The 18,802-nt window shown below is 36.8% G+C and overlaps 1 protein-coding gene and 1 long non-coding RNA gene across 5 annotated transcripts; both read left to right on the plus strand.

Moving 5' to 3' along the window:
* The first annotated feature begins 664 nt into the window (after window positions 1-664).
* Window positions 665-4,151, plus strand: LOC113333762. Of its 4 annotated transcripts, XR_003352331.1 has the most exons (8): window positions 665-780; window positions 880-932; window positions 1,002-1,055; window positions 1,331-1,625; window positions 2,293-2,602; window positions 2,958-3,058; window positions 3,460-3,517; window positions 3,795-4,151. It is a non-coding gene; the product is annotated as an uncharacterized LOC113333762 (long non-coding RNA). The 4 variants fall into 4 exon arrangements; XR_003352327.1 differs by lacking the exon at window positions 3,460-3,517; XR_003352330.1 differs by lacking the exon at window positions 3,460-3,517 and having other exon boundaries at window positions 2,349-2,602.
* Window positions 4,152-5,892: 1,741 nt separating this feature from the next.
* Window positions 5,893-9,533, plus strand: LOC113333627. The gene is made up of 5 exons (XM_026580052.1): window positions 5,893-6,001; window positions 6,297-6,415; window positions 6,572-7,056; window positions 7,944-7,989; window positions 8,220-9,533. Exons 1-5 carry the CDS (start codon window positions 5,893-5,895, stop codon window positions 8,412-8,414), a joined length of 954 nt encoding a protein of 317 aa, XP_026435837.1. The 3' UTR covers window positions 8,415-9,533.
* Window positions 9,534-18,802: the final 9,269 nt, after the last annotated feature.

Below are 18,802 nucleotides of genomic sequence, written 5' to 3' on the forward strand. Positions count from 1 at the left end.
AAACTTCGTAAATACGACATCAACATAATCTTTGTATCTAGTTACTTGATAATGTGTAAGATATAGGTATAATTTCGTCCTAGAAAACTATGTATTATTACATTAGTTTAAGGAAGTAGATGTATGCATAACTTGTTTCATAATCAAAAGGGAAATCGTGATTGGTCCGGTTCTTTATTAAATATCTTTTGGATGACCAATGCAAGATGACAAGGTAGAACCTATATTAACTTATGTTGAGAATTGAGGTATAACCGTTCATAGCCTATAATATGTAGAATGTTGTAATCCGTCACAAGCTACTTTGTGAAGCATGCACTACACCAAATTCCATCATTCGTAACTAAAATTCGTAATGGATTTTTGGCCGTTACAAAATTTCCGTTGCAAACGGCCGTTACGAAACATTCGTAACAGTTTCTAGTCGTTACGAATTTTTCAAAATTTCGTAACAGAGGCCAGCCGTTACGAAGTTTTTTATAGGCGTGCGAATCACACGCTTGGTCACACTTGGAGTTTTTAGGCGTGTCATTCACATGCGTGATACCCCACACTCGTTGAACTAGAGGATGCTTCCACCCTGTGTGTGCCATTCACATGTTTGCAATTCACAATCACCCATTTCTCCCCTTCTCTCGAATTTTCATCTCATTCTTCATTTTCTTTTCTCTCTCTTTTTCTCCTCCTGCCTCTATTCTCTTCCCTCTCAACTGTGTAAGGTTAATCATCTGATCTTTGAAGAACTGTGTAACGTTAATCGAGTTTAGGATTTCGGTCTGTGTAAGTCATTATCAGATTTTCGATTTTAGGTTTTCCTATCTGTTAAATCAGATTTTAGGGTTTTATCTAATATCGTTTTTTTTTTCGATTCCATTTCAGGATTCGTCAGATCTGGAGATTTGATTAACTGATCTTGAATCTCATCTTAGAAGGTATATGTTTCTATCTGTTGTCTGTTAGATTTTAGGGTTTCAGTATTTCATCATCTCTTTTCTTTTCAGTGAAGAACAACATCAAAAAAAAAAGAGATTCATCAACCAATTCCAACAATTGGGGTAAGTTTCATCTCTTTTGATTCTTTAATTCGATTGTTTTTCAGATGGTATTGGATTATGTTCAGAAAAATTTCAAAAATTTATTTTAGGGTTTCAAAAACCTAACAACATTGAATTCACTTCGAATTCCTGATTGGATTTTTAATTTTTTTTTTCTAGGGGTCATGGTTCTCACTACTTCAGTTCACTTGTAGTTACTGTTTATCTCTCTTTATAAATTGAATTTTTTTAGTACCCTTTCCTCAATTTCTAAAGTCTCTGTGCTGTTAATCTAGAGGAGGAGGTATTACAGAGAATGGATGTATCAAAGTGAAGTCAGTGAAGTCAGTGAAGTAAAGAAGTTACAAGGGAACATGAGATGTTTTAGAAATCAGTAAGAAGAGGGAACATGAAATGTTTTCTGTAATGGAATTTGGAAATCAGTATTAAATTGGATTTCGGTGGTTGCCGGTGTCTGTAATAAGACAAGAAGTAGCTGCTGGGAAGGAATTTGATGGTGGACAACTGGGTGATTGTGAAATATTCAATGGGTTCCGGTTTCATGGATTTGGTCATCATCTCTGTGTTAAGGTAAATCCCTTTACTTTTATGAAACTGATACTTGAATGGTATAAAGGTTGGCTACTATTTGATTATGTGGGATGTTTTTATCCATGAACTTTATTCAAGTTATCCTTGTTGTTAGTGACCTTGTACGGTAATAAGCTTGGTAGGAGTCTAATGTATTCATAGTATGCTCATTCCTATATTATTGAAACGTGTATTTACATGGTCGAATATCCATTTGGTATTTGCTCCGTTAAATCTCTATGATCCTTACTGGTTTCCCTAGGATATGAATTGCGGTAGACTCTGAGAATGAAATGTTTAACTTTTTATAAGAACCATTTAGTATATACTACTACTTGAACTCTTGGTTACACAGTATTCTCTTAGTATGTGTCGGATTCCATTTACATAACGTATAATTATTACATAAATCTTATGGGAAATGTTGATGGTAGCATGTTAAGGCGTGGAAAAACAAGTGATGATGTTGCTTGTTGTTCATTTCCTATTAATACATCAGTTCACCATTTATCCTTAATTAGTAAATATTTTAATTGGGGGGCAAGACTAGTAAATGTGCTAAGTTATTGGTAAATTGGTGGGTTGGTTGGTTTGGTAATATGAATTCGTGTGAGTTTGGATTTTGTATCGGGAGACTACCAATATTAATGATCTGTTTGTATCTTAGTTTGCACTGTAAGGGATGCTGATCATTTGTGGTTGGTTCATCTTGCAAACTTGAAGAGGGAGACTGTGTTGACGCCACTTGGTTGAGGAGCTCTCTGACCAGTTTTTCGCCACCATGTGCATAACCACTTCACCTGCATACATCATCACAGTGACCACCAGTCTCCATCATCAACCTTCATTCACCACCACCATCACAGCTGGGCAAAAAAGCAAAAGAATTGAAGAAAGCAGCTGATGCACTCCACCGAGAGGAGAAAAACGGTGCTAAGGGGAGAAAATGGCGCCAAAATGTCAAGGCTATTGAAAAGGTATGCACATGTATCTCCACTTATGATATGTGAGGGTTTTAGACTTTTCAGAGAGTTCTTTCTCGCAGAAATTTTTCCGTAAAGCGCTTCATAAATCTCTAGGTTGCTATTAGCTTTGTAGTACAAACTGTTCGGTTAGAGTTCTCTGTAATAACTGTACAACCCGAGGATTCTGTTTCTAACAAATTACCGAAGACTTTCCCCAGTCAGCCTTGATTTATTTTATTTTCGTCTGATCTTAAGATGTATATTGTATGGTCCCAGAGATTGTTCCCTTTTCATGACACTTGATTCTTGTTCATGCTGCAAATTGGATCTTCATACTTGATCTTATGAATGTATCATGTGATTTCAGATGGTATTAACTGCTGGTGCAACCCCTGCAGTTGAGATTCTTAGTTTCTGCCTGGCTGATACTGGAAATGCATTCCTTGTGCCTTCACCGTATTACCCGGGGTAAATTTCATATCTTCTTTTTCAATTTCTTGACTTTGGATTTACTTAGAAAGAGTAGCATACTGTATACCACTTTCCATAGCATGGAAAATGTAACTTAACTTAGACTTCAATTGAAACACAGTGCTTCACTTCATATTTAGCTTTGAACTTCTGTACGAAAAAAATCTTTAATGTGCACTAAATTTCTGCCATGTAACTGAAGCATGAAGACATTTTTGCAGGTTTGACAGGGATATAAAATATCCATCTTTTTTGTCCCGTTTCGAGAACTAAATTCTTTCTTTCCTTGAAGCTTCAGTAACTTATTTTGTTGTCTTTATATCTAGTATCTTTCTTGCACTTTTTTACTACACTTCTTTTGAAATAATAAGTATAATGATTATTCGTATTGATGACAGTGGTATCTGTACTAGACATTTCTCCACTTTTTCCTTTAGTGGTTTCGTTCGTACCGAGGTAATAGTTGTCATTGTGCTGTTAATTCTAATTGAGTTACTCTTCATTAAGCTTTGGGCTTGTGTAGGAAATGATGGCCTGTACCATGCATAAATACTGGCTGTTGAACTTTTAGAGAAATATATATCCTATGTTTTTACTTGGTTTTGTTGTTGTTGCTGCTGTTAACTTGTTAGTTTGGCTAAGAAAGTGTTTGTGGACTGTTTTTCATTGAGCAATTTGCAATCCTTGGCACCAGTTGGACGTAACTTTTTTTCTCTTTTTTGAATTGGCTCAGGTACCAACTCATTTCTTCTAGGTGTTGAGATGTATCGTTAGAGCAGGTGAGGGGCAGTGTTGTAGATTTGAGACCGAAAGATTAAGCAAGAGAAGGCAGAGACTGTTATGTGAGTTATGTGCTTGTTTTGTTTTATTCTTATGTGCTCTTAGTTGTGAAAAGATGTTGTATGAGCTTTATACCGCACACAACTTAGTAATACTTATTAAGTTTCTAAGCAGATATTGTGTTCCTCAAAACTTACGGATTCTGTTTAGTAGTTGTTGAAACTTGAAAGAATACAAGTTATTGTTGGTCATTGTGTAATAGAAATTGTATACATTGAATGAAAGACTTGTGCAGGTAATTATTTTTGAATTCTGGCTTATTTCCGGCAGAGAATGAACTGCCAGTCATCCTTGACCTGGTCAATGTTGACTGGCAGTATTTTGTTGATATTACGAAATTTTTTGTAACGGCTACATCATGTTACGATCACGTGGCTACAAAATTTCGTAACGGCCCTTCTCTGTTACGAACGCCGTTGCAACCTAAAATTCGTAATGGCTCCGTTGTGCGAAAAAATTGTAATACCCTCTTATGAAACAGGCGACGACCGTTACAACCCCGATTCGTAACGGTTTTGTTCTATTTCTAATCCCAAAATTTGTTGTAGTGATGGTGTGACCGTTCACAAGCTACATCGGGAAGTCAGTTATAATCGGTCACAAGATACTTTGGGAACCAAGGTGTAACCGATCACAAGATAACTTGGGAAGTAAGTTGTAACCAATCACAAGCTACCTCTGGGAATCATGGTGTAACCGGTCACAACCTAGTTTAGGAAGCATGGTATAACCGGTCACAACTTACAATATGAGTCATGGTAAAACCGACCCCAAGGAGCAAAACCGAGTTTCCAATATTCACATATCTCTTCATGTTTTCTGTGAAGCTTGGAATTAGGGTTTTCTGAGGAACTTCTATATGTCGACATTATTTGAACATATACATAACTCTTATCATTAATTGTTCAAAGATATTCCTTGATACTCAAGCTGATCCCAAACTGAAATACTGAAAAATATTTAATTATGATTTTCATAATATATGTTTTAATTACCAACAATTAAAGCATATCCTCTGGAAAATATTATTAGTTAATGTGCTACACTAATAATAGAAGTTGTCTAAAGGAGTTTTTGGAAATATGGTTTGGTAATTAATTTGAAATAAGAAAACCGAAATTTAGGTACTTTAATGAATATCTTGAGAATATTTTCGGTCTTGGAATTTCCTTGTTGTCCAAACAACCATGGTCTATAAATACTTGAGTTTGCATTTCTTGCAAACTATCCTAAGAGCCAGACAAACTTCATTCGTGTTGTTTCTGGTGGAGTCATCTATCTGGAGAGGAAAGTACCCTAATTAAGTGAAATCTCTTATAACCGCTCTTTTGAAGACTTCTGTAGGATCAAGAAGCTATACGAGTACCGTTGGTGGGAAACTAAATAATTCTTTTAGTTTTCGATTATTGATTTTATTCACTAACGGTTGTTGAAACTTTGATTGCATGATAGGAGCCTATAATACATCATTTGAATGTCAATTTCTTATGCTTTTCTTTACTATTTTTCTTGTATATCTTGTGTATTATGCTTTGTTTTACATTTTGTAGGTATTTTGGAGTCATGTGACGAAAAACAATGAAAATCAGGGTTTAATTCATTATGTGGCGAGCTCAAGAGTTGATGAACCTGAAGCGTAGCAAAGGAGTCTACAATGAGCCAAATAGAGATTACTAGAGCACCACCCCCATTGTCTCAAGGCAGCCACTGAATTGCAGCTGCAGTTTACTAACTGGACCTGCTACTTAGCTAAGGGCCAGCTGATCACCTTTACTACCTAAACTACAGAATTAGGTCGAGTTCCTCCTCCTTCCTATTTCAGTTTCCGTCCCAGCTCAGTTATAACCAACCAGCTCTGCATAAGTCTCTCACGACAGCAAACTCTGGTCCGGTGGGTCGATGGTTGTTACTTCAGGTTCGCTATGGCTAGAAGCACACGGGTCTTGCGAAGATTGGAAAAGCTTTTGGGTATTGTTTGAAACCGAGGAAACATGGAAGAAGTAAACTCTGCTGCCGTTCAAATTCAGAATGGTAGAGGAGATCAAAGAAGGGATAACAAGTCTGTGAAGAATGGGTTTTTCTCGAATTTAACTCTTGAGTGTTTGACAGAGTTTGAGAGGAAGAAATGAGGCAGAGAAGATGAAGTTTTGCTGCCAATAGAAAAAGAACTTGCTGCTGTGGATTATATGAATGTATGTTGAGTAATGAGTGACTAAGAAGAATGGGTTTGTGGTAAATTCGTGTTTTGCAGGGAAGATATCGATGTGCGGCTTTGAATATACAACCAGTGCATAACTGTTATTGGTAGAGAAGCTGCAGACCAGGTGTTCGACAAAATGCCCGAGACACCAGATTTCCACATTCAAGGTGCAATTTCAAGTTTTGTTGCTAACAGTTGGAAGTTCAGTTTCCACTGGTTCGGGTCTCAAATCCGTGAGTCTCAGGGCTATGTTTGAGAGCTATTTGGCAGTTGCTAGGGGATGTTTGCGACACAGACAGAGAAAGGGCAGTTGGGTACCAATCTGTTTCCGTTTTGGGTATACTTTGAGCCCTTGAAATCAGCCAATAAGTGCTGTCTTTTCCGTGAAGCTTATAAGATGAACGGAGGAGATGGAAGGCAATTGGGAAGTTGAGAGAATATTGGAGTTGGGTCTCTATCGGGGATTGTAGAACGAGAAACAGAAAGTTATAAAAGAAAAACCTAAAGCTACAAGGATCATCTCATACCCTCTTTCCACTGCCGTTAACACCCAAAAGAGAGGAGCTTTTGCTCCTCTCCAATCCCTTCCATCACTACCATCTGCATCTCCATCTCCATCAGCATACATCCACCATCTGCATCTCCATCTGCATACATCCACCACCTGCATCTCCATCAGTTCGCATCCACTCCACCTGCATACATCCACCAACCTTCATAGCTACCTGCATATCATCTACAACATCAATAACAGCATCTGCAGTCCATCTATCCACCAGTCCACCTGCACCAGCACCTCCACGATCCATCGCCAATACCTTCACGCCACAACAGACTACCTGGCAGCCATATCAACAGCAAGTGACATCCACAGTTCTCGCATCCAGGCCATCATCACCACTACATCACTTCACGAGCTGGACACTTTGTGTCATTGGTTTGAATTGCCTTTTAGGTTCGTTTGCAGTTTGCTGTTTTGCTTGTTATTCATTATGAACTCCAGTAGCTAAGCATATCTTTTAGGGACGATTTCAACGTCCGGACATGAATTCATATTGATATTTAAAGAGCCTGCTTTCTTGCAATTTATTTGTTATTGTTCATTCCTACGGTGCTAATATTGGTTATAAGTTATTTGTGAATCGTTTAAGTTGCAAATTAAATTGGTTTATAAATGATTCTAATGCTAGTTGAGACCTCTTCGACCCGTAATTGTCTAGAGAATCTTGATACAAGTAGCGATACGTGGATATTGATGATGGGATTTTGTTAAATATTCATATGCAGAGATTGACACTAGTAGATGAGTCGAGCCTATGTATTTGTCACTAGGAATAGCCTATCTCAGAACTTAATGCACTTGTTTAAGTCACACCTAGAGAGCGTAATTCTAGGAAACTTGGCAAATAGAATCCGGTAGTCGAGCGCTTCTGTATCCGGTGAACTTAGGAGATAATAACAGAATAGTTGAGCGTACTAATTATTCTAGGGTTGTTAGTAATTGGTACTTTGCAGAAAATAGCTATATTGATAAGATTTTTGTTTTGTGACCGAGAAAGAATCCTTGATCATTTTCATCCTCATATTTGCATTATTCTTATTCAGAAATTGAATTGGCAACTTAGACTCAACTCCCCCTTAGGAACGAACCTGCTTGTCATTGTACTACTAGTTAGTGTAAGAGAAGTAAGGAATTAATTTTTACGAGTTCGACACCTCGTCAAAATTGGCGCCGCTGCCGGGGAGCAGTCAGTAGTTTGAGTTGTTATTTAATTTTCTGTTTTTGCATTTAGTTTCATTCTTTGCATTTACTAATTTATCTTTTTAGAATTTTATTTTCAGGTACAAACAATCATTCTTTTGTTGTGTGCACAAGTGGGAACAAGAGGTAAGTCTTTAAACGAATTGTGTGCATAATATTTCAACATGTTTCCTTTGGGGAACAACACATATGGTTCACAAGACCGTACAGTTTATGATGAGCAATTTAATTCTCATTCTTATGACTTCCAACCATACTCGGAATATAATCAAAAACAATCTTTTGGATATGATGAACAATCACAAGGATGGGAGGATAGTTGTACTTTTAATCAGTTTAATTCTAGACATGTGCAGATGCTCGATCACATTCTTTATGAGCTAAAGGTAGCAGAACAACTTGGTAGACAACCAACCGAACCTTGTTTCAATGAGTCTGGCCTAACTCCGGATCGTATTTATGATCATTCACCCATTCAAAGGGATGAGACTTGGGATGGAAACTATGAAAGTGGTGTATATCCAAGTTTGGCGGAGCAATCTTCAAATTAGAAATTTGATAGTTTTGTTGAATCTGCTATTCCCGTAATGCAACAAATGCTTCAAACAACAAAACAATTTTGTGAATTTCAGCTGAGTTACAATGAATCACTCCAAGAACCTCAACGGAATATAAACAACATCAGAAGTGGCATGAATCAAATTCAAGAAGAATGGAACAAGGAAGAGGTTCAAACTCATTCTAATATTCCCATGGATGCCAATATAGAGTATGATGATTCCGAAGAAGACGAATACGTAAATGTTGATAATGATGGTGTAACTAGTTCAACTCTTGATCATGATAATGATCATTCACCTATTCAAAAGGAAGAAGTTGAGTCTAGAAACACCAAAGTTATTAATGGTAAGACTTATGTTGTGTATGAGAGCGATGATGATTATGACTTCTTTGTGAATAACACCCCTAATTCAGAGACTGTGAATACTTTGAATGAGGAGTCTACTTGTGATGAAAACCGTAAGGATTACGATGACTTACTTGGAGCAGATTTCGATTCTGATTGATGAAGATTTGGAAGTTATAGAAGAAACTGATGAAGAATGGCTCTTAAAGAGTTTAAATGAGAATTGCGGTACTTGTGATGTAGGAGACTTTTTCAGAAATACCGAGGATCCCGTAATGCGTGAGATTATGCAAGGTTTGTCTAACCCTGTATATGAATCTCTATCTAATGATGATCCTCCCAAACTAGAAGTAGCTTCGCAAAGAGTTGCAATGTTTCTCGTATGCGTCAATCAGGTGAACAATTCCAATGGGTTATCCCGTAATTCCAAGTATCCACCATATGTGTTTGAGTCTAACACCATGCAGGTTTGCCAAGAGGAGTCGATAGAAGTTCCTTCCACTTATGTTTTGTACACACTTCCGAATGTAGAAAAGACTAAGTGTGGGGGTGACTCTCGTGGGATGATAATTTTACTTTTCCCACCATTTGCTAATATTTTTGTGGAGCTTATACTCTATATGCAGATTGTTTTGTGGGTAGATCCTCAAATTTTCAGATTGTTGATATATGGGGAGTCTCTTTTGAATGTTTCTCGTATGCGTCAATCAGGTGAACAATTCCAATTCTTACTTCCTTGTCTTTTTCAAGTATTCCTCTTATTCTTTTTGTAATGGTTTGAAACATTGAGGAAAATGTTTGATTTAAGTGTGGGGGTAGGGTATAATAAGAAAAAAAATTGATGTATACACAAAGCTCCAACTTTTAGAGATTTTTGAACAATTTAGAATAAACACTAGCCTTTCTAAGTAGATGGAATTTTTTCTTGACGATGAGGTATATTTCTACTGAGTCGGGATTAGATGCCAACTAAATAGCTTGTTTAGTGTTTATCTGCTATTGTTCAGAAATAGCTATGAGTTGAGGTATCAGTTTATGTATTTTAAAATTTGTAGAGTTTGATGCCTTTAGTTAAAAAAATAGAAAAAAAAAATTGCACGATAAACTTCAAAATCTAGAAACTTGTGCCTTCAGGATGACACTAAACAATATAAGTGGATGGAACCATCTTGATTGCAGGAGTTGAGGAATCCATTAACTAAAATGACAAAGCTCATGTGTTTGAAATAACATGGTAGTTGTTACCATATTTCAGAATCGTCACCATATCAGTTTACGTTTTTATTTTTGCAATATTTTCTTGTTTCTCTAAGTGATTTGGTGGGTCACTAACATCGAATTATTATTACTGCTAGGATGAAATAGAGTGATTGAGTTACTAAAAAAAAAAGACCAGACCAATTAGACCAATCAGAGTATATATATAAAAAAAAAACAAATATGAAAAAAAAACAAAAAATAATACTTTGATAACAATATGTGTGTGTTCTCCCTGTCTCCGTCGCCTAAACAAGCGTGGAATGCAGGATCCACGGGAAATACGATGTAATCTGCTGACAAGAAGCATGGGCCTAGATCCAAAAGATCTAATCATGGTGTCAATTCAAAAAAAAAAAAAAGAAGAAAGAAAAAGAAAAAAAAAGTGAAAAAAGAAAAAGAAAAAGAATTTTTTTTTATTATTATTGTTCAATTGATAAATTGACCGCTGGTTCCCTTGTATTTGCCAGTCGAGTTGATCTAGAATTAGGATTATCGACCACTGGTTCCCTTGTATATGCCAGCTGAGTTGATGTTAGAATTCAGACCAGTATCTCAATCCATTAGGTCATAGGTTCATCTTGGCGGTGACCGTCAGACAGATATGGGAAACACCGTTCACTTTAGCCAACATTCGCAAAAATCTACCTCTATATCCATTTTCTTAATCTATTCATGTGTGATTGTGGTTAGTTAGATTCCGAGTATTGTGGTTTGTTCAACTTTCTGAGTAAAGCTTTGTTTACTGATATATGAATTGGAGTTGCATTTGGGTACTTCCTCCTGCAATCATTTTGGATTCGTTCATAGATTTTTCACAGGTAGCTGGAATTTGGAGCAAAATGTTTTGTAGGTATATCTCTTGTAAACCTTTACGAGACTATAACTCGTCCACTAGGGACACCTAGAGGTTCAAAGGCTTGTTACATTCGCTAAAAGTAACCGTAATTTCGACGAGACAGAGTTGTTGTATTAGTTTTATTTTGTTTGCTCGAGGACTAGCAAAGATCAAGTGTGGGGGAATTTGATAGGAGCCTAGAATATATCATTTGAATGTCAATTTCTTATGCTTTTCTTTACTATTTTTCTTGTATTTCTTGTGTATTATGCTTTGTTTTACAATAGAAATAACCGGTGCAGTAACAACACGGCATGCGAAGGTATAATTTGTATCATAATAATTTTGATAATTACCACACACTATCATAAGACTTAATTCGACTCGTAAGAACTTGTCGCTATGAATACTTTAAACATTGTTCATCAAAATAGTTATAAATTCGATTACATTTCCAACTGTTTTTTTTTTAATATAATTTAAAAAATGATTTAAATGATTTTTTTTTGACAAAAAATCACGCGAACTGTCTTATTTTTGCATTAGATGATTTTCTTTATACGATCCCCAAAGATTGATGATATTTGATCAAACCATTAGGCGGAATCCTCATCTGATGAGCAATAAACGTGATTAAATCTTCCCAGAAATTCTTCCTTGATCGCAGGGACTATTGTCCTATGTTCATCATCCATATGTTCTGGTGATTCCATTCTGGTATTATCCCATGTCCTTTCCATTGCATAGTTTCACTCCAACCTCAAATCAAGTTAGATACATGGAGAAATAATTGTATCATATTATGTTTTTCAAGAGCGATTGATGTGTCACCGCAGCTTAGGTTTTGGAGAGTCTGTTTACACATACGGGATTTTAGACCATTTGATTTCTTCAAAGTCTGAATGCTGGTCAAGCTTGTTAGTACTCCAACAACATCTGTGAAAATATAACGAACCAAAATTAGGCTATGTTTGGATAAACAACAGGAACAACAAATACAACAAACAAAATTAAGTGTGGTAAGAATATGGCTGAAAGGAAAAAACAATGAGTACTCGAAAGGTAGATGTTGTTTATTCTAGACTCGAAGTCATCAAATTCAGCAAAAAAAAAAGGCATGCATGGGGATGCCTCCGGTATCCCCCAACAAACAGTCAACCTCGGTATCCCATTTGAATAATAACCGATGATCATTCTTTGATGGACGAAATCTGTATTTCTCCGATGTGGTATTGAACTTAGAGAGTGAATAGAGTCCTTCCTCATGGAGCAATAGACCGAACTTCCATATCAATTTCTTAGGGACGATGTCGTGCATGGTATCTCCCTGTGTTGGATGTAAAGATTGATTAGAATGCATGACTAATATTTTATTTTATGTAAAGCAGAAAAAAAATAAGCATTAGTTTCATTGAGATTGCTTGACAATATACTCACGTTTTCGTCAATCATTAGTAAATCAAAAGTAGTGACTTCGTTGGTCGCTATGAAATCGATCTCTTCCCATTTTCTTTCAACACGAAACTTGAGATTTGTTTTCATCGCAATCATGCATTCTCGAAAAAGACGCAAACACGTTTTGGGCAACGGTTTTCGTGGGGATGTAGCTAATCATGTTTGACATGTTGATACTCTTAAACTAAAAATTTCACCAAAAACATTAGTTGGAAATGAGTGAATGAATGGATGGGTGTGGTTGAAGAGATACATTCCTATTTATACATGCTCATTGAACAATCGTAATAAGTGAAACTTTTAATTTTTTGGCCGTTTTTTTTCTTTTTTCTGGAACGGGAAATTATGTGTGAATAAAGGAGCAACCATTTCGTTGCATGGCGTGGACTTTTTATATTACTTATGCTTAAGTATTTGTGATAATAATGGGAGGATAATCAGGGAAGTAAAATCAGAAATCAAAGACACCAAAAAAAAATAAGGTAAGTATTTCTAACTATGGAAGTAAACGGTGAGATGTAATCCTTAATTAGCCATGCATGGCCTAAATATTAGCCCCATTTATGATGGACCACTTTAAACGTTTGCAGAATAGAAATGGTGAGTTGTTTTCTTATTCTTATTATTCGCATGAACATCTAACTAATTAATATGAATGTTAGCATTTACACATGTTGATATTCGGAGAACTATTAATATCAAGCATCATGCACTATTTTAACAAAAAAATCACGGGTTGATTTTTGGAGAACAATCAACATCAAGCATCATGCACTATTCTAATAAAACAATCTTCCATCTGTTTCAAAAAATATAAATATTTTTTATTTTTCCATAATCCGACTCAGACGGTCAGACCCGAATGAAGAAAAAAAGATCTCGATCTTCCATTCTTCCTCTTTCTAGTTACATCTCTATGTATCGATCTAGCAAAACAATCTTCCTCACGTTTCAAAAAATGTAAATATTTCTTATTTGTCCATACCCGCCATTGTATTCTTCCATTCTTCCTCTTTCCTAACGAAGAGAAAAAAAATTCTAGAGAAAGTATAACAATTTTTTTACGTGTGGTTGTTGAGAACTTGAGATAATTTGTGAATAGATTTTTATTTTCCAAGATATTTTTGTAACGTTTCCTTTTTTAAATGCATATACTTTTTTAAAGTTCTTTGTTCTTTGAGTTTTACATATGGTAACTCTAATGTTATTTGTGTTTTCCAGGTTGGTGAAGGTAGGCTTATTCGATTGTAAAAAATACGTGAGGAATTTTTTGGGTTTTATATATTGTAACTTCCCAGGTATTGCACTCCTCATAACTTTCCTCACCTTATTTGATTATTTCATTCGTTCAATGAGTACAATGAAATTTAATCTTTGGATTTTTAAATTTTCCCAATATACAATGAGTAGAATGAAAATTATTCCCGTTATAATTTATATTTATAAAGAATATGTTGTCTTTGTTTTGCAGATTGTTGAAGGATGGCATTTTTGTTTTGGTTTGAAGATATGGTTGAAAATTATTGTAACATTTATTTATCAGTTTATTTTTTTTGAAATGGTACTATTTAATGGCTATAACATTTAATTGAAGAGGAAATAATTTATAGGGTTAAAAGGGGGTTACAAACACCACAACCGCTAGATGTCTTTTGTTAAGATGAGACTAGGGTGGTCGGATCACATGTTTGTCTCTCAAAAAATTATCCGTCCGTTTAAGGCTCAAAAATCTATGCTATTTTGTATTATAGATTTTGTAAGTATTCTGGAATCATGCGACGAGAAACAATGAAAATCAGGGCTTAATTCATTATGTGGCAAGCTCAAGAGTTGATGAACCTGAAGAGTAGTAAAGGAGTCTACAATGAGTCAAATAGAGATTACTGGAGCACCAGCCCCATTGTCTCAAGGCAGCCACTGAATTGCAGCTGCAGTTACTAACTGGACCTGCTACTTAGCTAAGGGCCAGCTGATACCTTTACTACCTAAACTACAGAATTAGGTCGAGTTCCTCCTCCTTCCTATTTCAGTTTCCGTCCCAGCTCAGTTATAACCAACCAGCTCTGTATAAGTCTCTTAAAGACAGCAAACTCTGGTCCGGTGGGTCGATGGTTGTTACTTCAGGTTCGCTATGGCTAGAAGCACACGGGTCTTGCGAAGATTGGAAAAGCTTTTGGGTAATGTTTGAAACCGAGGAAACAGGGAAGAAGTAAACTCTGCTGCCGTTCAAATTCAGAATGGAAGAGGAGATCAAAGAAGGGATGACAAGTCTGTGAAGAATGGGTTTTGCTCGAATTTAACTCTCGAGTGTTTGACAGAGTTTGAGAGGAAGAAATGAGGCAGAGAAGATGAAGTTTTGCTGCCAATAGAAGAAGAACTTGCTGTTGTGGATTATATGAATGTATGTTGAGTAACGAGTGACTAAGAATAATGGGTTTGTGGTAAATTCGTGTTTTGCAGGGAAGATATCGATGTGTGGCTTTGAAAATACAACCAGTGCATAACTGTTATTGGCAGAGAAGATGCAGACCAGGTGTTCGACAAAATGCCCGAGACATCAGATTTCCACATTCAAGGTGCAATTTCAAGTTTTGTTGTCAACAGTTGGCAGTTCAGTTTCCACTGGTTCAGGTCTCAAATCCGTGAGTCTCAGGGCTATGTTTGAGAGCTATTTGGCAGTTGCTAGGGGATGTTTGCGACACAGACAGAGAAAGGGCAATTGGGTACCAATCTGTTTCCGTTTTGGGTATACTTTGAGCCCTTGAAATCAGCCAATAAGTGCTGTCTTTGCCGTGAAGCTTATGAGATGAACGGAGGAGATGGAAGGCAATTGCAGTTGAGAGAATATTGGAGTTGGGTCTCTATCGTGGATTGTAGAACAAGAAACGGAAAGTTATAAAAGAAAAACGTAAAGCTACAAGGATCATCTCATACCCCTCTTTCCACTGCCGTTAACACCCAAAAGAGAGGAGCTTTTGCTCCTCTCCAAACCCTTCCATCACTACCATCTGCATCTCCATCTCCATCAGCATACATCCACCATCTGCATCTCCATCAGCATGCATCCACCACCTGCATCTCCATCAGTTCGCATCCACTCCACCTGCATACATCAATAACCTTCATAGCTACCTGCATATCATCTACAACATCAATAGCAGCATCTGCAGTCCATCTATCCACCAGTCCACCTGCACCAGCACCTCCACGATCCATCGCCAATACCTTCACGCCACAACAGACTACCTGGCAGTCATATCAACAGCAAATGACATCCACAGTTCTCACATCCAGGCCATCATCACTACTACATCACTTCACGAGCTGGACACTTTGTGTCATTGGTCTGAATTTAACGTAGCGGAAGCGTAATAATTTGGATCAAGGATCCAAAATATAGTGAAAACTAGTGTGAAATCAATAGATTCGCAAAAGCTACGAGAAACTAGAGAACAATAACTAAATAAAATATCTTTGATAAATCAAATAAGATAATAATTTTGAATGTATAGGAATTCTACAATGCTAAGCCTTCTTATATAGGCTTCACTATTTCCTAAAAGTAATATAACTAGAAAAAGTAAATCATACTAAACTAGGAAACTTAATAAGTTCTAGAATAGTTCTAAAATAGGAAAAACGTAATTTAAGAAGTAATACTAAAAATAAAACAAGGTTTGACTCTCATGTTCAAACAGAGGTGACTTGGTCTAGATATCCTCCATCAGCCCCCCTTCTTGAAAAGAACTCGACCACGAGTTCAGCGTTGGAAGAGAAACTTCATCGCCTGGAAAGTAAGGAAAGATATCCTTAACGTTGAATGTATACGAGATGTTCATACTAGCTGGGAGGTCGACGACATATGCATTGTCGCTGATCTTTCTCAGTATGTGGATAGAGTCAATCTTCTTGCACTTCGTCTTGTTGTAAGTACCCGTAGGAAAACGATCCTTGCTTAAGTACACCATAACTAGATCACCAACTTCATAGGACTGAAAACGACGTCGACGATCGGCATCTAGCTTATACTTGGTATTAACAGCTTCCAAATTTTTCTTTACCTTATCATGTAGCACTTGTAGAGACTCAATCATGTAATCAGCGGCAACATTGGAACTAGGAATGGATGGTAAAGAGACAAGATCCAATGTGTGGCTAGGAACCTTGGAGTAAACAATTTGAAAAGGTGCATAACCTGTAGACCCATTAGGAACTGAATTGTAGGCAAACTCAGCTTGAGCAAGAGATAAATCCCATTGTCGAGGCTAGTCTCCAGATAAACAACGAATAAGATTCCCTAATGATCAGTTTACTACTTCAGTTTGCCCATCTGTTTGAGGCTGAGTTGTGCTACTAAACTGCAGTTTGGTTTGGAGACGAGTACAAAATGTCTTCCAAAACCAACTTAAGAACTTAGTGTCTCGATCAGAAGTAATGGTCTTGGGATTTCCATGCAAACGGACTATCTCACGGAAGAAAAGATTTGTTGTGGTTACATCATCCATAGTTTTCTTGCAAGGAATAAAGTGTGCCATTTTTGAAAAGCGATCAACAACCACAAAAACTGAATCATGAGCTCTTTGGGTTCTTAGTAAACCTAGAACAAAATCCATTGATATATCTTCCCAAGGAGCATCCGCAACTGGGAGAGGAATGTATAACCCAGTATTTTGTGCATGACCTTTACTTCGTTGACAAACCTTACAACGTCGCACAAAATCATGGACATCCTTTTTGAGAGGATTCCAAAAGTAACGAGTTTCCACAAGAGAAATAGTCTTATCTCGCCCGAAATGACCAGAAAGACCACTACTATGTAACTCCTTAATAAGGTGTTCACGAATGGAACCATCGGGAATGCATAACCGACTACCCTTAAAAAGAAACCCATTATGTAGAGCAAAATCACCCGTACCTTGTTGTGCGAAGGAACATTTCTGCCATAGTAAGGAAAAGTCTGGATCGTTAGGATATAACTCTTTAAGGAAGTCAAAAGCAACCACTTAAGCACGAATAGTAATAAGGAGTAAGCCACGAGCACTATGATTTGTGAAACGGCTTAGTGCATCCGCAACCTTGTTGTTCAAACCAGATTTGTGCTGAATAGAGAACGTATATTCTTGTAAGGTAGAGATCCAACTTGCATGAATTCTGTTGGGTGGTGATTGATTATGTATATATTTGAGGGCTTGGTGATCAGTATACAAGAAAAAATCCTTGTGTATTAAGTAATGTCTCCATTTCGTAGTGCACGAATCACCGCATAGAATTCTAACTCATAAGTAGACCACTTTCGACGAGCTTCTATAAGCTTTTCACTAAGAAATTCAATAGGTTTACCTTCTTGTGATAAAACATCACCAACTCCTAATATAGAAGCATCATAATGTACCTCAAAAAGCTTGTTGAAATCAGGTAGTGCAAGGATAGGAGCGGAAGTAAGCCTTTATTTGAGTAATTGAAAACTCGATTCAGCTTCATTTGTCCATACAAACCTTTTATCCTTCCAACTGTCAGTAATAGGGGCTGCAATAGATCTGAAATCTCTTATAAATCGACGGTAAAAGGAAGCTAAACCATGAAAACTTCGAGCTTCGGAGGCTGTTTTAGGAGTAGGCCAATCACGAATAGCTGCGATCTTTGAATCATCTACTTGAATACCATCAACAGAAACAACGTAACCCAAAAACAGAACCTTTGAAGTGAAAAATTGACACTTCTTCAGATTGATAAATAACTCATTCTCCTTGAGAGCATTTAAAACAGCCCTTAAGTGAGAGCGATGTTCCTCTTCAGGTTTAGAATAGATAAGGATGTCATTGAAATAAACCACAACAAACTTACCAATGAAGGACTGTAACTTGATTCATAAGCCTCATGAATGCACTTGGAGAATTAGACAAACCAAATGGCATAACAAGCCACTCGAAGAGACCATCTTTTGTCTTAAATGCAGTCTTCCATTCATCCCCAAGTCGAATTCAGATTTGATGATATCCACTTTTAAGATCAATCTTAGAAAATATTATGGAACCGGAGATCATATCAAGCATATCGTCTAATCTTGGGATTGGGAAGCGATAGAGGATTGTGATCTTATTAACAACTCTACTATCAATACACATACGCCAAGTTCCATATTTTTTAGGCACAAGAAGGGCGGGAACACACAAGGGCTCAAACTAGATTGTGTGAAACCTTTAGAAAGAAATTCATCAACCTGTCCTCGAAGTATATCATGTTCCTTAGGGCTCATACGGTAGTGGGGAAGATTAGGTAGACTTGCACCAAGCGCGAGATTTATTTGGTGTTGAATATTTCTCATAGGAGGCAAAGAATCGGGCATATCAGATGGTAAAACACATCTAACAAGGACTGCACTTGAGTATGAATATTTGTCAGGAGGTTCAGGGTAGAAGGTTGTACAACTAAAGAATAAATCATACCTGATTTTTGTGCATCTGCTAAGATATTCGGGGAAA

The sequence above is a fragment of the Papaver somniferum genome, unplaced genomic scaffold, assembly GCF_003573695.1.
Source record: "Papaver somniferum cultivar HN1 unplaced genomic scaffold, ASM357369v1 unplaced-scaffold_133, whole genome shotgun sequence".
Classification (NCBI taxonomy): domain Eukaryota; kingdom Viridiplantae; phylum Streptophyta; class Magnoliopsida; order Ranunculales; family Papaveraceae; genus Papaver; species Papaver somniferum.